The 19,220-nt window shown below is 53.4% G+C and overlaps 1 protein-coding gene across 1 annotated transcript in view; it reads right to left on the bottom strand.

Annotated features, from left to right (window-relative positions):
* Window positions 1–19,220, bottom strand: part of Scn5a (sodium voltage-gated channel alpha subunit 5) — a 95,280-nt gene that overhangs the window by 63,983 nt on the left and 12,077 nt on the right. The window contains exons 2-5 of the mRNA XM_077795666.1: window positions 13,925–14,249; window positions 11,349–11,467; window positions 4,968–5,057; window positions 3,439–3,567 (exon numbers count right to left, since the gene is read on the bottom strand). Coding sequence (XP_077651792.1) covers window positions 3,439–3,567; window positions 4,968–5,057; window positions 11,349–11,467; window positions 13,925–14,197 — 611 coding nt within the window. The 5' untranslated portion in view covers window positions 14,198–14,249. The remainder of the gene's footprint in view (window positions 1–3,438; window positions 3,568–4,967; window positions 5,058–11,348; window positions 11,468–13,924; window positions 14,250–19,220) is intronic.

Here is a 19,220-nt window from a genome sequence, read left to right on the forward strand (position 1 = left end):
GTGCCTGAGAATTCTACCCTGGCACACCAGCCCCAGCACCGTGGGAGCCTTTTTGAAGGCCGAGGAGGGGCAGATGCTGCTCCACCCTTGTCTTGAGATGGCGAAACCCACACTGCTAGCAACTGCGGGTGACTGCCACCCCTCCTCTCTACCCTCCCTCCTTCCCCTCCAGGTTTGGTTTCCATAACAACCCCAGAAGGTGGGAGGCTGTGCTAACTAACAGGTAATGCCCAGCCAAGAGGGGGGCCACAGGAGGAGCTCCGGCTGGAGGGTGGCAAGCTGAGCCTGGAAGGCTTCCAAGCACTCCCCCAACCCTGCCATCACCTCTCAATTGGGTGGGTGGGGGGGCATCAGGCTGATAGCTGCCCAGAAACACCAGACATGGGATACCTCTCCCATCCATCCCTGGCCAGGAGGTAGGACATTTGGTTCTGGTTCCAGCGCTGCTACTGATTCATTTTGGGCAAATGGTAGGTTCTCTCTGTGCCTCAGTTTCTCCATCTGTACCATGGAGGGTGGATGGGGAGTTTCACTGAATTGAACTTCTGCCATCCAAGACTTCCTTGGTCATCCCAGGTACCCTAAGGTATCAAACCATTCCATATCTTACAGAATGCTCTTCAGAAGCAGGAAGGAGCTGGCTTTTGTCGGGCAGAATCACTGCCAACCAAAGCTGTGGGGCCAGTCCCACCAAGAGCACAAAGCTGAAACTCCAATGTGTCCGGGCAGCCTCACGGAGAGTGAGTGTGTTATGGCTGCGAGATGCTATCTAAGCCTCTGAGGTCTTGTTCTGCTGCTGTGCCTGGTTCTGGTGAAGTGCTTGGAGAGGAAGGCTGTTCCTTTGCCTGGGTAGGGAGCATCTCTGTGGCGACATTGCTTTGCTTAGGCTCCAGGATGGGGAGGTAGGAGAGGCTCAGGCACATACTGGCCTCTCTTCTGCCTGAAGCCTCCTTCCTTCTGTCACCTGGCCTCAGGGCCCTGTGGATCACTGCCCCTGGCCCATAGGGCACCTTAGAGCCAGAGCTCCCAGTCTGGCAAGCATACTCTGTCCCCATGTCCGTACAGCCCTCTGGCTGTGACACAGGGTTCTCCCTGTCTCAAGCCTCAGGCAAGCACCCCGTTCTCACTGATGATCCTGCATATTTCACAGAGAAAATAGAAGCAATCAGAAGAGAAGTTCCTTCTCTCATCATCAACTCCATCAATACATCTCCATCTCCACCTGAAATTCTGCCTTCCCTAGGCTGAAGGTCAACCTTCTACCTAGGCACTGGATTCCTGCTCCCTCTGGAAGCTCAAGGGCTTTGTTCCTGCCATCTCTACCCCTTGCCTACACCATCAAATGTCCCCTCGCTACAGGATCATTTCCATTAGCCTATCTTCTTTCAAAGTCCTCCCTTGACCCATTTTTTTTTTTCCGTTTGGCTACCATACCATTTTCTATTCTGCTTTATAGAAGCCCCATAAAAACCATGTCTATATGTCTATGCTTCCCCTCCCCTGCTTTCTTGAACACTCTTTAACCAAGTGCATATCCTTCCATTCCACTGGGACCTCTCTTGTCAAGGGCTCCAATGACCTTCCTGAACCCAACAACAGTCCCTCCTTAGCCATCTGCTTCCTCAACCTCCTCCAGGTGTACTTCAATTGGATCATGCTTGTTTTGTTTTGTTTTGTTTTGTTTTTTTTGGTTTTTTTGGGGGGAATGTCTTTCTGGATATCACTCTCTCCAGTCTTCTTTGCTTGATCTTCTTCTTTCCTGGCACAAGATGTTGGCGTGTCCCACAGCACAGTCCACAGCCACGTTCATCATCTGGTGATGACCTCATCTGGTCCCCTGGCTTTATATACCATCTGTGTAGCTACCTCCACCTTGAACCTCTTTCTTGAACTCCAGATGGGAATATCCAGTTGCCCACTCAGTATTTCACTCTGGATGCTTCTCAATATTTTCCAAACCTTCCATTCCTTCTGCAGCCCACACAGTAGCTGGAAGTGGACTCTATAGAATGTAAATCAGGTCACAGGTCTGCCCACTCGTATCCCCCAGTAGCACCATCACTCCTTGCTCTTAACATGACCTATAAGATGGTATAACATCTTATATATCATCACACCATTCTGCAGCTTCATTTCCCACTACTCTTTTCCCTGCTCACTCGGCTCTACTCGGGCCTACATCGACACAGGGGCCAGCAGCATTGTCTTGCCTCCATTTCTCAAACTGTAAAACAGAGGCCTGGAGTGAGTTCACAAACAGCCTGTCTGGAAACAGGTTCTAATGCATCTTCTAAAAACCAGGGTCTCCACCAAGCTTGAAAGTATCCCATTAGCAGAGTCCAGTCCCTGTCTCCCTCCACCATAGATGGCTGAGCTCAGGGTTGCTTCCATCTGGAGTTAAAGACTTTGTCACAAATAGGTAGATTCCGTGAATGCAAGAATCTCAGAAAGTAGGAGTTAACTGAGCCTCTGATCCCAACAAGCATGCCGCTGACCTTTCACACGTGGGGAAATCAAGGGCTTGCCAGGGTAGGAGGAGAATCTTCTCAGTTCTCTCCTTACTGAGATGCACGTGCTGAGTCCTCGGCTTGCAGAAACAGTTAATGGCTGAGCCCCTGATCAGGACTTCTGCATGGCAGGGTCATCCACCTGATCAGTTGTCCCATGTGATCCCTGAGACATCCTGGGCAGAGCACCTCCTCAACACTGACCCCTATGCAAAGATGTCCTGGGAAAGGAAGTGAGGCCTCATCCAGGGCTGCGGCAGGCGGGGGTCACGTTCACTTTTTGGTGGGCTCCCTGTGCATCTTTGGCATTCGTTTTCTCATTGGTAAAATGAGGCTCAGTGGCCTCTTCCAGCCCAGGTCTCTGGCTAGTGTGAGGATCCACTGGACTGGATCAGTGACCAGGTGCTTTACAATGTGCCAAACGCAGGGCCTCTGAATGGAGACAGCAGTTGCCCTGATCCACATGGCATGAGCTTCTGGGGGTATCCAGTCACTTCTCTTCAGAAGTGATACCCTTACTGTCATTTCATTCTTAATCACCTTGGAATCCAAGTCACTGATCATAGTGGGCCTGGGATTTGGGCCTATCATATTGGTTTCTCTTAGTGGAAAGGGAAGAGGATGCTAAAACAGAAACTTAATTGATGTCCCTTGAGCATGGAATTGTCATGGGCCCCAGACAAGGAGCCTGACCACCATGGCCACCTGAGCTACCATGGATCTGCGTCTTCCCACCAGGATGGTCTGAGGGCCTTCGCCCATCCTCCTGCTGCCATAGCACCAAGGCTGGTTGCTCTACAGCCTGAGCTCAGAGCTACAGGAAGCCTGCAGTGGGGAAGCCTGGAAGGCCTGGGGCCTGGGCAGGGGGTTGTGCAGACCCCGCCGTGTGGCCTGGCACGGCACAGCATGGCGCAGCAAGCAGGATACTTACGCCATGACAATCACACTGAAGTCCAGCCAGTTCCATGGGTCCCGAAGGAAGGTGAACGCGTGCAGACAGAAGCCTCGAGCCAGAATCTTGACCAGAGACTCAAAGGTGTAGATGGCAGTAAAGGTGTACCTGGGAAGGAGAGGTCCATCGGGGTTCTCAGGGAGGCTGAAGCCCACAGACCAGTCCCACCAGGTTTCCCACGTGGTACAAACTGCATCAACGCCGCACGCCAGGAGCTAGCATATCAGGCTCTCTATAATATCCCATGGCAGATCTGCAATTGGGGATTGCAGTTCTGTTCCAAATACCTGGCTAATTAACCCATCTTCCCATTAATTTTATTGAGTGCCTTCTCTGTGTCCAATGAACTCTCCTTTTTCTCTCTTGGTTGTCTTGGTGTCAGATGATCCCTACCTATCTCCTCACCCTAACCCCGGGGGTCCACGTGCCTAGGTCCCAAGTCTGCACCATGGGACACCCTGGACAGTCAGAGTCATTGCCTCTCACCCAGGTATATGGATCTTCAGTAACTAGCAAAGGGAACCTGGTCCATCCTCAATTGCCTATACAGTAGGTGGGTCCAGCTGTCCACCCTGGACTTGAGTGTTGATGTTCCAGTACATGAGGCTGAGTGGGGGCTACTCAATCTGCTTGGGGAAGCCTGCAGAATCTACAATGTCTGGATGCTGGTACTGTCTCACAAGGCTAGAATGGGAGAAGACCACATCCCAGGTCTCAGAGCCGCTGGACACAGCCCCAGCACCTCCAGCATGACGTGGTCCTTTGTAAACATGGAGAGAAACCTGGTAAGTCACAAGTAATGAAGGGCATTGGACATTCTGTCAGTCTCCGATAAACAGGAGCCAAGTACAATAATTCTCAAAGTGTTTAGTCAGATGCTTAGAACCTTCTTAGAAACATTTTCCCCCTCTCACTTGGGAAAGAAAGGCCAGAAGCACTTTTCTCAAATTGTGCAAATGGTTCTAGAAGAAAAAAAAAACCTGAAAAAGGCAGCAGAATATGGTACCAAAGTGAGGACAGCCCTGGCTTTTTCCTGCTGCCATGCTGCCTCACTGCATGATGTCAGGCCAGTTACTGCTCCAACGCTCAGTCTGCTCATCTGTCAAATGGGGACAGGGGCTGCACTTACACTGTTGGATTGCCAGAGGGTTGAAGGAGATGATGTTTGTTGTTCTTTTCACAGTGTCCGGCCTGCGCTAAGTACTCAATGAATTACTCTTATGATTTCAGAGGCTTCTCCAATGTCCTCAATTCTCTTTAGGGGTTGACAAGAGAAACTCCCCACTTTGCCAATCAGGGGATCTTCTTCCCCTGAGGGCACGACTTACAGCCAGTGCTTGGCAGGACTGGCGAAGGCAAAAGAGGATGGAAGGTGATCCAAGCCTGCAGTTGGGGGTGATCTCTGGCTCCGGACATAGTCCTCTTCTGGAGTGACTTTAGGGACCATGGCATGCAGTGGAAAAGGAAGGGATGAAGCCAAATGAAGGACAGGTGCGGAAGATACTCACTCGACATACTTGGTCCAAGGCGGAGGGTCGTGCTGGGCCATGAACACGCAGTTGGTCAGGATGGTGCACATGATGAGCATGCTGAAGAGCGTGGCGCAGGGGTCAAGGAAATCTGTGGACAGAGGGTCAGCCGCGCCACCACCACCACCACCACCGAGGTTTGTGCCCCTGGGGCTGTCACTGCCAGCCCAGGGCTGCCAGATGGGTAAGAGAGACTCTGTGACGGGTCCATGCCAATGCCTCTCTATCGAGGTCACTCTCTGACCTCTCCCTGGCACTTGCTGTTGGACTCCCATCCTGCTCCACAGCCCCTAGCAGGCTCCAGACACTTGACACTACTCTGTAGGGGTCAGCATAGAAGAAGGGGAGGAGAAAGGGCAGATCTCAGACCTCAGAGGTTTTGGCTGGTTGTGTGAGCAGGAGATGGGCATTTACAAAGGGTTCTTTGGGTTGGAAAAGCCCGGGTGTGCAGGGTCCTAAGTTCTCTCCCTCACTTCTGGGGGAGCAGGCCAGGTGGGCTTTTGCTTAGGAATGCTCTGCTGCCAAACAACTCACCTCAGGGGGACCCACCGATCCTGGGGAGCAGGGGGCTGCTTCCCTGGCTGCTTCCTGCTGCTGCACCCACTCTTCACTCTTGTCCTCCTCTCTGTCTAGAAAAGTCCTTCTCAGCAGGAAACCCGCCCGCCCCCAGCATCCTGCCCTGACTTTGGGGCTTCAGCACCCCCAGAACATCAGTCACCTCCCATTTAGCCGTCTCCTCTTTTAGGTGTGGCTGCTCAAGGAACGACAAAGCCCTGTTTCTCCACCACAAGGGGAATTCCTCAAATGCCAGGACTGTGTCCTGGACATCCCTGTGGGCTCTTGGCCTTACAGTGAAGGCCCCAGACCTGGTGGAACCCCTGACTCTGGCTGCTGTTTCAGGCTGGACAGGACTCTCCATGACCTCCTCCACCCCTTCCTCATTTTTTGTAAGACCTGCAGAGAAGCAAGGCGCAGAGCCTGGGCCTCATGGGGCTAGGGAACTTCCAGGGGGTCTGGCCATGGGCAGGGGTACGGTGCTGCCTTCACAATTCTCCTCCCCAGCCCAAGAGGAGAGGCTGTGCTTTCCACCATGCCCCGGCCTCAGCCCTGAGCACACAACTGCCAAAGGCGATTCCCACAGGCAGCCCAGGAGCTGCGGTAATTGAGCTCCAGGGGCTGCTCTTTCCTCCCTTGCACAGTGCCACTCATCTGGAGGGGAGGCCCCTGCAGCCAGTGCTGATTGCCCTGGCTGGAGAGAGGAGGGTGGCCCCTCATGGAATCTAACCAGGCAGATGGGAGTCCAGGCAATCAGGAAGTCAGCCTCCGAGACCCAGCCTCCAGTTGATAACGAATTCTCCTACTTCTCATGGGAGCTGAGGGGGTGATCTGGCTTTGAGAACCTCTCTCAGCCAATCGGGGATGGCCCACAGGAATGCTCAGCTCTAGTGCCCTCAAGGAAGCCCTGGGTTTCACCCTGGCCAAAGGGCACCTCTCCAGGCACTGGGGTTCCTCCCTCCATGGGCATCTTCCCAGCCCTCTGCCTGCAAGGATCTCCAGGGCCACATCTAGCTCCTTTTCCAGATTTCAGAGGTGGATCAGGTACTCATCTTGAGACCCTCCTCCCTTACACATGTTCCTACACCCAGGTCTCATTCCAGAACTCTCCTCCCTGGAAAGACGGTTAACAAAGTCCCTAACCAGCTTTATTCATCCCCACAGATCCACTGACAAACTGCCCACTGAGGATCCCAGATGATTCCTGAAACAGGTAGGTCACGGTGCCAAGAGCAGAGACTTCCTGAGCCCTTCCTGGGAGCCAGGCTCTGCTCTCTGAGCCCATTAACTAATCTGATTCTTTCAACAACCCGATGAAGTGGGGACTCTGTCTCCATTTGAAGAGATGAGAAAACTGAGTGAAGAGGTGAAGTTCCAGTGTACTGTCCTAGGCAGAATAATAGTCTGCCCAAAGCTGGCCACTTCTGAATTCCTGGAAACTGTGAATACATATTTGTATCACAAAAGCAATTTTGCAAATATGATTAAATTAAGTATCTTGGGGGTGGAGAGAGTATCCTAGATGCTCCGGGTGGGTCTAATGCGATGACAAGAGCACTTATAAAAGAGGGGAGCAGGGGTCAGAGTCTTGTGAAAGACACAGCTAATCATTGCGGGCTTGAAGAGTCCTGATCCACAGAAGGTGAACAGCCTCTAGAGACGGGGAGAAGCCTAGAAACAGGTTCTCTCCTAGAGCCACCAAAAAGGAACTCAGCTCTACCGATCTTTGATTTTAGCTCAGTGAGAACCTACAGACTGTGTGCTGTTTTAAGTGACTGGGTTTGTGACTATCTGTTCCAGCAGCAACAGGAGACTACTGTATACGGTACAAAGCCGATAGGGGGCAGGGCCAGTCCTTAGCCTCATCCCTCCTCCCATTCAGGCCTCACCTCTGAGGCTCCCTCTTTGCACAAGGACACCAAGGGCCTGGTCCACTCTCTGCCTCCAGAAGGATAGGCCTGCATGAATCACATGGCTTCAGACCCTTACCTGCCAAGCAGGTAGGCTATTCCTCATCTGGTTTATGTTACCCACAGGAAATACAAACACCAAATGAGGTAAAGGGCTCCATGAAGAGTGAGGATACTGACAGCCAGAAGCGGGTGAAATGGAGTGCCATTTTTAAGAGCCAACCTCACCTGAGCATGAGGGCCTGGCCCTGTGTGGGAGACTGCAGAGCCATTCTCCTGAAAAGCCCCCAAATGGGATATTATGAGAAACCAGACACAACTCTTCTGGAGGAAGCTTGGTGAGGCACCAAGACTGGCCACAGTTCCTCCATCAATCAGTCACCCAGCTGGCCCTGGGGAAGCAGTGGGGACTGAGGACAACCAGACCTTCCCTGGGCAGCCAGCTCCTCCCAGCTCTAGGTGACTGCTCACAGCTCTCCTTAGCAAGGAGTAAAGGCTCTTCTGCAAAGAGAAGGGTGGACAGGACCAGAGGACTTGGCTGGACACACAGAGGGGAGGGAGAACTCTAACATGGAGGCTAAGGGGAGAGCTGGGCTTGTGGGCTGGTCCCATGATGGCAACCACAGGAGATGTCTATCCGGGTTTTTGTGTGTACAGTGCTGGGATTGAACCCCAGGCCACATGCCTCCTAGTACCAAAATCCTAGTACCTGGGTTTTGTCTTTTCTAAACCTACCCATGGCTTTGGAGTGAGTGAGGCAGCTTCTCGTCCCTCTGCCACTTGACAGCTCAGAATCTTGCCTGGCTTCCCGATCTTGAGGACAGCACGTACACTATTTTCAATCATTCCTCTGTGTGTGTGTGTGTGTGTGTGTGCATATGCGGGTGTGAGCAAGGTCTCTTCCTACCTAGACTGAGCCCCTAGTCCATGTGAGTCTGCCCAAAGCATCCCAGGTCCCCCATGGAGCCCAGCATGCGGCCAATACCAGACAGATGAGTCAATTGAATGCCCAGCCAAAGCATACCTGTTTGCACTGCCTGCTAATTTCAGGCCGATGATCAAGCTGGTCCTTTGTGTGAGCAGAGGCAAAGGCCAGCTCTCCAGGCCTGAGCTCAGCTGAACATCTTCAATCCTGTCGTGTCATTGTCCCAAACACCCACTCCCATCCTCATGATTAAAATACCAGCAAGGACTGCCAGCGCTGGTTGTGGGGAATGCCTGAAACTTGGGCTGCTTAAGTCTTCAAATCCCAGGGAGTCTAAAGACTTCTAAAGAGAAGGGAATTAACCACGGGGGTATTTTCATGAGGGTGTGCTACTGAACAAACATGTACACACACACACACACACACACACACAGTTTGATTGCCCATTTGAATCTGGTAGAGAAACGTGGGAGGGTTTTGTGAGCAGATCCTGGGCACCCAGGAAAGCAAAAATGCTTCTCATTGTGAACACGAGGCCTCTCTGAATGTGACTGCCGTGGAATCTGGAGACCAGTGGGTCTCCTTTATTTAATCCCGGCAGGAATACATTCGGCAGGATTATTACAAAAATATGTAAGGAAAAAAAAATAATTCTACATGCCTTATTTACTTTTTCAGCAACTTCCCAGGGACGCATTGCAAGCACAGAGCAAAGAGCAAAGTGAAATGGAACAACGGTGCAGCGCTAGCGTGCCACTCGGGGGAGGGGGGGCCTCTTGGTTGTTCTAGGGGAGCAGGTTTCCTCACCAGGCTGTGTTCCTGCCCTCTTCTAAATGTGCCTTTGCCCTGCCTGCCCTTTCCAAAGAGCCTGGCACGGAATTTAGCACATGCAGGGGACTCAATAGATGTTGGGATGAATATAAAAATTTAAGCAGAGTGAAATTCCACAATTCAAAACATCAAATCTGACTGTTCATTAGAAATGCGCCGGGGGCTGCCAGTGGGCACAGGGGTTGTTTTGGGGGTGATGATAGGTAGAAATGATGGCTGCATAGACTTCTGAATATATTAAAAACCACTAAATTGTGTGCTTTTAGATACATTGTATGATATAGGAAGTATACCTCAATTGTTAAAAAAAGGAAATGTGGGAAGAACTCCTAGATTCCTAGGCCTAGCCCTGGTGGTTCTGGTCTGGAAAGGCGTAAGAATCTCCCTTTTAAACAAACCTTCTGGGTGACACTGAGGTGGCCCTCACAGGCCGGCATTTGGAAGCAACCACAGTGAGGATCTCGCTAAAACAGGTTTTGGGGTGGGGCCCGATTCGGCAGTTCCTACCAAATCCTAGTGATGCTGTTGCTAATGATTAGGACAGCACCATACACTCCAGGTGTGTGGCTCAAGATGTCAGGGCTCAAGGCCTCAGAGGGGCAAACCCCACGAATTTGGGCCCCTTCTTTCCCCAATGCCCACAAATCCCACTAGGTGGCGCTGGCGAGGACCAACAACGTGTTATCCCTAGGCAGTGGAGGGCCAAGGCAGCCACTGGGAGCCCCGTACCGGGCCTCCAGGATGCTGATCACTTCCCTGGGGCAGCTGCCTTGGGGGAGAGAGGCTGGCTCAGAGCCCTCAGGATGGGTCCTACCAGATGCCATCAGCACCTCACAGCCTCAAAGTCACTGCTCAGTGGACCCTCTGGCCAAGCTGGGGACTCCACCATGCCCCCTGCCTCCCTTGCCTGCCCATTGGTCTCCCTGACCTTTCATTGTCCCTGTGGCCCAGCCCAGCTCCTGGCAGGGGCTCTGGGATTGCCGCTGCATCCCTGGGGGGTTCTGTGGCTGCCAAACAGTGCTGGGTTGGTTAGATACCTGGAGGAGAAGCCCCAGGTGAGAGACGCGGATGCTTTCAGGGAGGCCACGCCCCTGCAGTGAGGCCGGAGACAGGCTCAGAGCACAAAAGTAGCTGGCCTTTCTGGCTGCTTGATTTTTTACCCCGCTGTGACCACCGTCTGGCAGGAATGACAGCTATTTGTGTAGCTGCCCTATCACTCTTAGGGGACTGTAAAATTCCCCAGGGGAATGCCCATTCAAAGAGGAGAGCCAAGGGGGACCTGGAGGAGCTCTGTAGGGCCAGCCCACCAGACCCACCAGCAGGCACCCCGCTGAGTCAAGCAGCATGCCCTCGCCCTGGTCCACGCCTCTCCCTCTCTTGTGAAGCTCTGCCTGGGTGTGAGAACAGGCACGAATAGAGCCTGGCACCCCATCCTCTGTGCTGCCTGGAGGAGGCCCCTCTCAGGCCCAAAGCCAGTGCGGGGCCCTTATTCCATGGCACCACTCCGCTACTCTCTGCAGGCTGGAGCTTTTTTAGGCTGTGGTTTATGTAATTTAACGCTAACCAGAGTTCTTTCAGATGCTCTGAAACTGCAAACATTTTGTCAACACCTCGTCCAAAAGCAAGTATTGCCTCCCTCGAAAGATGCCCACGTGAGATAAACTGGAGGCCTCTTTACTGGGAAATGGCTTTTCCTTGTCTGAGCCTGGGGAACCTGCTTGAAGGTCCCTCCCTGCATGTGGGTGGGATGGGGTAGAGGGCCCAGGGGTCATGGTGGGTGGGAATGTGTGGAGCCAGGAAATGCTAACGGGTCTCATTTATTCTGGGGTCCTCAGGAGCTTGACTTCTGGGATATTCTTCTCCTGAAGAAATCAGAAGGGTTTCTCAAACTTCCATATGCCCGGGAAATGCCCTGGGGATCTTGTCAGATGCTGGCTCGGCAGGTCTAGGGTAGGGTCCAGTTTCTACATTTCCAACCAGCCATTCCTTGGTGGCTGTGCTGTCTGTCTTAGGAGCAGTGGGGAGTTGGCACCACCTCTGGCTCTAAACTAGGACGGGATGGGTGGGGGCAGCACCCTATGCACAGCTCCAGTGAAGTCCCCCTGGGTGCACACAGCAGGGATGAACTGCAAAGGATATGAATGAACCAGAATCTTCACTGCTGCTCTGCGGACAGGGTGGAAGGGGCTGAGGACATACAAGGCGTTGGTGGCACTGAACCGGAAGATGGTCTTGCCCTTATTCAGCACGATGAAGGTCTGTGGACAGAGAGCCATGAGAGGTCAGGAGCAGCAACCCTTAGGCCCTGTGGACAGGGGCTTTTGGGGGAAGCTGTCAGAGCCCTAGGACTATGGCTAGCTGGGGAAAGAGGAGAGGGAGAGGACAGCCAGCATACCCAGTAGGCTGGCTGTCCCCATTGTCTCACTCATGGGTGAGGTGGGGAGCAGCCTAGTTAAGGGTAAGGTCAGGTTGGTGGAGGCTTAGTTTAAAAATTATAGCCCCAAGAAGAAGGGGTTTTCCATGGTCTTTGCCCAACTGTTGTCACAGCAGAGGTCCAGACCTGGGATGGCTCCTCCTTCCCCTTCTTCCTCCACTGACCCTCCTGGACCTGCAAGGCTCCCTGGGAATAAGGGTATGGCTGGGGGGATGGGTAAGCTGGGAGGACATATGGCTCAGGAGGAGGAAAGGGGAAAACACTGAACCATCCTGGGACAGCTTTCCCTGAGACCCTGTCTCTAGGAGTCGAGGGCAAATGACAGGCTACCATCTCCCTCTGGAGGAATCATGAGCCGCTCAAGGGAATCCCATCGCTTGGTTTCTAGAAGATGTCTGCCTACAGAGTAGCGCAGCCAGCAGTGTGGGAGCAATGAGGGCTGGAGGTGGAGCTGTGAGCACAGAAGGACAGAGGTCTTCCCAACCTGCCCAGGTGTGTCATGGGCACAGGTCTGGGATCTCATTTGTCCAAGGGCTAAGCTGGTGACATAAGGTTCTAGCTTATCTGGGAAGGGGAGACAAGTTGACCAGATAGATTAGAACCAAAAGTTCTGCTGCAGTGCCTCCATCAGCCCATGGGGCTATAGGCAGCGTGGCCAGGGGATCAGCGAGGGGAGACAGGAAGTTCAAGGCCAGGACCACAGCTGGAGCCACTATTCAAACATTCTCAGACATAGGGACAGAAAAGATGGTGTTCCCAACTCCTTCCAGGCTAACTGACACCAGTCTCTGAAAGCCCACCCTTAACCCAAATTCATTCAGGTCCACAGTGACTCCTGCCTGCCCCAGCTAACTCCAACCTAATCACCATCCATCTGCCCACCGTAACCTTGACTCATTGCCCGCTGTGGCCCAACCCCAACTCCGGTTCTTACTTCCAGCTCTCACCAACCATGACATAAGATTACCCACCTGCCGGCCTAATAACCCTGACCCCAGCTATGCCCATCCCCCAACCTTCACCCCACTTCAGTCACTTGAACCAAGGGGAAGTTTATCTGGTCCTGCCTGGGAGCAGGACCAGGGTCAAGGTTTCCTTTCCTCCTGTTTATATAGACTCGGAGAGGGGATACCCTTCACACAGGCATCCACTCACTTATACATCCATGCGCACACACCCTTAGGCTTTTAGACAGTCTCAAACCACCATGGCATACACTCAGTACTTGGTAACACAGGCATGTGTGCTCACACCTGCCTTGTGCTCACATGCGGGCACACTTGCCCTTCCTGCCCTTCAAGTGCCTCCTTAGCCTGAGGCTGGCTAGAGAAAATGTGAGCACCCACCATTGTCCTTGGTACTTGGCTTTCTGGGCAAAGATCCTCCCCAGGTCCAAACCCACCTCCCTCCAGCAGTGAGGCCTGGCAGTGCGGGCAGCAGGTGGGAGTCTAAGCCTCTAAGGAGTCCTGTGTGTCTGTGGTCTGTGGCTGGGTGCAAGGTGGGGCACATGGTCCTCACAGAGAAGGCTAGGGCAGCGCAGGGCAGGAGATCCAGACTGGGGAACTTAGCTCCTGGGAGGAAGTTGGAGTCACCTGCCCTAATGGACAAAAGCCGCTTCCTCTCCCTACACTCAGGAGGGACAAGGGCAGAACAACCACCCCACCATACGACACCCCCAGCAATCACTATCCTTTCTCCCTCCACCCCCGAGATTTTCCAGTGGTCTTCATGGCCCCTCTGCAGGTCCACAAGGCTCAGAGGCTGCTGCGACGGCCCTGCCTGGGGGACTCTCCCATGCCTGGTGAGTTCGTGCTGCCAGAGGGGTTGGGGCGTGGGGGCTGTGCACTGTCCCTAGTTAGGAGAGGTGGCCACATGTTGTGCCCACACTGGATCCAGGGCAGGACTCAGGGCTTGGTTCCAATTCACGTGCACACCTCCTGACGGGGAGGACTCCACGAAGTCCCCAGGAGGGGAGGTGAACACCCAGCCACAGGTCATTCTCAAAGGAAGCTTCCGCCAGAAGGCAAGATGTCAACAGAAGCTGCTCTATCTTTGCTTCATAGCACCAGACCAGCAGCTTGGACTGCATAATTCCTGTCTTTTATTTTAGAACTCCAAAACTGAGGTGATTGGAATATAGATTGACAGTGAGTCATTACCACAAAGCCCAGGGGAGCTTGCCCCCCACCCCCACAGTCCTTATGGAGGGAAGGCCCTCTCTCTTCTGCTGCACTGCAGGGAAGTGCCTGGAAGGGAAGGGGGTGGGGAAGGTGGGAGTCACCTTTTGGGTGCTATAGAAGGGGTCCAGGTCCTCCAGGGGCTCCCCAATGAGCTCTCGGGGTGGGTTGCCATAGAGATCTGGCAACTTTTTGGAGGCCTGCAGGTCCAGCTGGGGCCGAGGAGCCTCTTCCTCGGGCAACCCCTCCCGGCTCTCCTGCGAGGTGGCCGAGCTGCGGGCTTGCTTCTCCGCCATGCGTTTCTCGATGGCCGCCAGGGACTCCCGGGTGAACCTGCGGAAGCTGCTGGTGCCCCGAGGTAACAGGAAGTTTGCCATCTTCTCATCCTGCTTCTGGGGCACAGGCTGTCCTCAGGCTGCCTGGGGGAAGCTGAAAGACACAGATAATGGGCCTGACGGGATGCCAGGGCCAGAAGGCAGGATGCCAGGGCCATCTGACCTGTGAGGGGTGGCTGTGCAGGTGGAGCAAAGGACCTGACTTGCAAAGAAGCTGGAGACCCCAGGCTACCAATGCAGCACACCGCACACCTGGCTGACACTAGCCTGGGAAAATCCAGAGCCTGTGGGGTACTGGCAGGGAGATCAGTTTCCCTATCCCACCCTAACAAGCTTAGGTGCAAGTGAGCATCGTCGCACTGTCATCCTGCCCCATGCAACCCAGAAGGAAAGGCTCGCACCCTTTGGTCCCTTAGCTGTCTGCATTGGAGACACTCCCACCACTGGTGCCCACACCCCTGGGCTTAGGAAGGTTACTCCGTGAGTCAGGGATGGGGTCTGTCATTTTTCTACTCCAGATCCTTGGCAGAGCAGGCCCGGGAACAAATGGGGGAATGACTCAAAGAACACATTTAAGGCATTAGAAGGTACCAAGTCCTGCTTCTCCTCTCCAGGGCTATGGTGTCTGGTCCCCCACAGCATCACATGTCTCTGTGGGGCACTGTGGGCAGATCTCACTTGGGGCATCAACTGATGGGACTTTTGCATTTGCCATAGGAAACCCAGGAATATCCTGTCAGTTTTTAGAAACAGCTGGGAGCTCTCATCCAGATGTTGGCAGCCTGGTGTACACAGCTGTGATAGAGCTCCCGCTGAAGCTCTCAAAGGAATCCCCAAGGTGCTACATCCTCCCAAACGAACCTGCTGCCAAACATGGGAAATGCTGAGGGCTCCTCTGGCTGCTTCTTACTCCCCTCCTCCCAAGCAGACGAAGAAATGCCAATCCCAAGGGACGGCAGCACCAGGAAACGGTGACCACTATCCACGAGGACATCCAGCCAGCACCCGCGTGTGACGTCAAACCGGGAGAATGTGGCCCCTGGTGGCCTCAAACGATCCAGAACCTGGTGTGAACGCACTCTGCCAATGACAGCAAGGCAGAAGAATGCATTCCCTACTGCCCCACCAAAACAGGATGTGGTCAGGAGGGCTCCTGACCGTGACACCAAAGCCAGGAGGCTGTGCTGCTAATTACCACATCAGACCGGGAACGCTGGGCACCAGCTCGAGAGGGCAGGATGGACACCTGTTGGAGATCTCTGCCAGGACAGAATCCCTTCCTGTCAACCAAAGGCTTTGCCCTGATCTTACTCCTGCAAAGCATGTCACCAGTGACCCCATGAGCTGCTGGGGCATCCAACCCGCACAGAGCGGAAAAAAGGCCTGGACCTGGGGCTGCCCTGAGCACTATGGGTTGCAGGCACTTGGCCAAGTGGCAGGTAAACAGGGAGCAAACACAAGGCAGCCTGGCCTCAGAAGGGTGCCTCTGTCCCCAGGGAAGTGCAGCCTGGAATGTGTTGGAGGGAGGCGGGAGGGCGGAAGTCATGGACCATCCCATCCTCGGCATCTTTTTTTGTGTTTCATTCACAGGAAGTTAAAGGAGCATCTCCATGAAAAATAGCAGGTGAGGGAGTGGGTTTCCACTTCATAAAAGCATTTCTACCTTCCTTCTCTGAGTGAATACAGAGACGTCTATAATACTTGTCACCAAATGGGAAATGTGGCTCTTTTTTCTCCTCAGCTGCCAAGAAGTTTGGGTAATTTTAAACTTTCTTTGAACTTTTCTTCATTGCTTGTTTTTGTTAATGATGAGCTTGCAAAAACAAGAAGGGTCATTGCTTTTTTTTTTTTAATTTAAAAAACAAAAAACAAGCTGGATGGCAGCAGCCCCTTGTAGGGCAACCCTCTCCCCTGTGAGCAATCACTAGTTCTGTAAATTGGGAAGCCACCCCTTAAGCTTGGAATTATTTGTTAAAAATAGTGCTGTCTGTCTGACTGTATCCATCTGTGTACATATGCCTGCAAGGGTTCTGGAGACACACACACACACACACCTGTGGATGTGCACAGGCTCACTAGTACACACTGGCAAAAGTGTGTGTGTGTGTGTGTGTGTGTGTGTGTGTGTGTGTATGGAGAGAGAATGGGAGAGGGGAAGGGAGCTTGCACCTGCATATACGTCTGTTCTAGCAAAGATGTGTTTGTAATTTGTATTGAAATAAACGATCCATGCAGATAGGTGCCCATTAAGTGTACAGGTGGATGAATTTCCACAAACTGAACACACCTGATAACCAGAACCCTGACAAAGAAAGAGATGGTTCCCACTCCCTCCCTCCTGGGTCCCCTTCCAGTCACTAACTACCCTCCTTCAACAAGGGTAACCAACCACTCTCCTGACTGCTAAGGGTATGGATGAATTTTGCCCGACTCCGTAGTTCAGGGGTCGGTAACAGATTCCTTGGAGGGATGGGGAAAGGATTCTGGAGAGAAATCACGTCCCCGTCTCATTCACCTTCAACTCAAATTTCTTTTTCATTTATGAACACAGGCGACAGAACAGAGGGTTAGCAGTAGCCGTGACCAAAAGAAACTGCAGCTTCCTCTGAGCCATCACAGTGGCTGCTCGTAGATCAAAGATTATTCACCGCTACTTTAAAATCATAGTACTTACACTAGCAACTCGATCTCATTTAAGACATTAATAAAGCAGCACACACATGAACAACGATTGGTTTTCAAGTGCTCTGATAGTTGCATTCAATACAATTGGTTTCCTGTGTATTTTATGCTGTGTATTTTATTGACTTGAAAAATGTGATTCTGAGCTGAGCTTCACCCACCTGCAGTAGTCCCTGCTGAATTGCTGACCCTTGGGTCCCCTCCTCTACACCACACTTTCCTTATCTGAGTATTGAGGAAGGTGAATGAGGAGACCCTCAAGTCATTCCTGGGATTCTCTGATGTTGTCACCATCTCCCCCACCCCCACCCCTCTTCTGCCTTTCTTTTGGCCACCCTGGAGAAAGCACTGAAGACTCTCCCAGGAGAAAGTCTAGCCTGGGGGCCCCAGCCCGCGCCCCCTTGGGTCTGACAAATTCCATTCTGAGGCTTGCATTACCCCAGTGGGGGAGGTAGAGGCAGGCCCCAGGTCTCGGAGGATGCGCAGAGGTTATGGGGAGGTGCGTAGGTTCACATGCCCAAGCACTACCTCACCCTCTTTAGTTCCCCTTCACTGGAAGCCCTGATGATGAGGTCCTGGGTCCTAAGAAGGGTCTGTCTCAGCTGGCCTCCAGCACAACATCCACACTCTCAGGGCCCTGGCCTGGGAGGGGTGTGGGCCTCCCGGGAAAGCAGCTGAAACCAGATTCCAGATGAAGTTCCCAGCTCCCCAGCAGCCAGGCAGCTTCAGGTTCCAAAGTAAACCTGCCAAGAGCCTTCTTTGTCCCTGGCTGCTCCTGGTGGGTGGCAGGATCCATTTCCGCCTTGTTCTCCTGTTCCCTGCACCTGGCTCGGGCCCTGTTCTTCCTTCAGCAGCCCCGGGGGCCCACGCCCTGCTTTGGCCACGCCTGGCTGAGCCCCGCTGCTGCAGGGTTACCAGTGATGTCAGGGTGAGAAGGGCCCAGGCGGCCAGAGGATGCTCAGCCACACCCCTTAGGCCTGGGAGGTCAGACCTGCTGATTAGGAAGGGTCCACAGTGGGGAGGCTGCAGTGGTCATTGGAATCCAAGACCACAGCCACCCTCCCCCAAGACGCCAGCATGGCCTGCTGCTCCCCTGGCCCACGCTAGCTTCTCCCTCTGCACCAGCTCCACAGTTGCTCTCTAGGATGGGACAGCGCTTCCGCCTGACCACTCTGCTTAGGCAAGTTTCCCCAGTCCTTTCAGCCTCACTACCCCCATGTTCATCTACCTCTGGTTACTGGGCACATCTTTCTCTAGGTCCCACTGGTTCTGGAAAGTTAGTGAATCCGGTTCCTCTTGACACCCTTTCTTCTGACTCTGACCCCAAGCCCTCCAGTCCCACCTATTATTATCACTGCCATCCCCAAAGCCACTGCCCTGGGCCAGGCCTTCTCACCCCTGCCTGGACCACAACCATGCCCCTGGTAACCCCTACCTTTCTTTTTCCTTCCAACTCACTTTGTGACTTCAACATTCCCACTCTCTGTGCCTTGTGTGATCGCAGAGTTACCTCCCACTCTCTTTGTTACCGGACTTCCTCCAAGACACCTCTGACTGTCCACTCACTCATGTCCCCCTGCCTCCTCCACACCTCCACACCCAGGCTTTGGCCCTTCCTGACAGTCCCTGGAGATGACTCTGGTCTTCACTGTCTAGTCATCACCTCACCTCTTCTTAGGACAGGGCGGGGAACTCCTCTAACCTTTGGATTGCATTATGAGGATTCCCACCAAGACAGAAATGGCTGTTGGGGGTGTGTGAGGCAGGGGGTGGGGGAGAACACGGTTTACAGCAGGAACTGGCCTCCTGAAGCGTCTTCTCAATCAGCCTTGCTGAGGTGGGCATGCAGCTAGTGACCCATGGATGGTGCTTACAGGGCTGTGACATGGAACACATCAGCCTGGCAGCCTGGAGTGCAGCCATGGGCACTGCCTGGGTTGGGGACTGATGCTGGATGATTAACTTGTCCAGATTTGCCTGGGACTTTGCCAGTTTTAGTACTTAAAATACCTGCATCCCAGGGATAACTCTCAGTACTGGGCAAACCAAGATGGTTGGGAACAAGCTCTGGTCTTCTAGCTCCTTGCAGCCCCTCCCTGCCCACTTCAAACCCAGATCCCCAAGACAGGCGCACACACCAGCGTCCTGAGTCATGTCTGGCATTTTGGTCGCCTTGGAATCAGAGTCTCTGGAACCCAGCATGCAAAGAATATTCTTTGCCATGTAAATTTATGCAAAGCGCTGTGGAAGTGGCTCCCAGGCTTCCTAGGAAATCTCTGCTGGCTTCCTCTACTCTGGGCTCCTCTCTCCTGCCTGGCAGTCTGGTGACCTTGGACTGGGGCACCTACCACCCCAGGCCTACAATCTCATCTGCCTCAGGACC

The sequence above is a fragment of the Urocitellus parryii genome, chromosome 3, assembly GCF_045843805.1.
Source record: "Urocitellus parryii isolate mUroPar1 chromosome 3, mUroPar1.hap1, whole genome shotgun sequence".
NCBI lineage: Eukaryota > Metazoa > Chordata > Mammalia > Rodentia > Sciuridae > Urocitellus > Urocitellus parryii.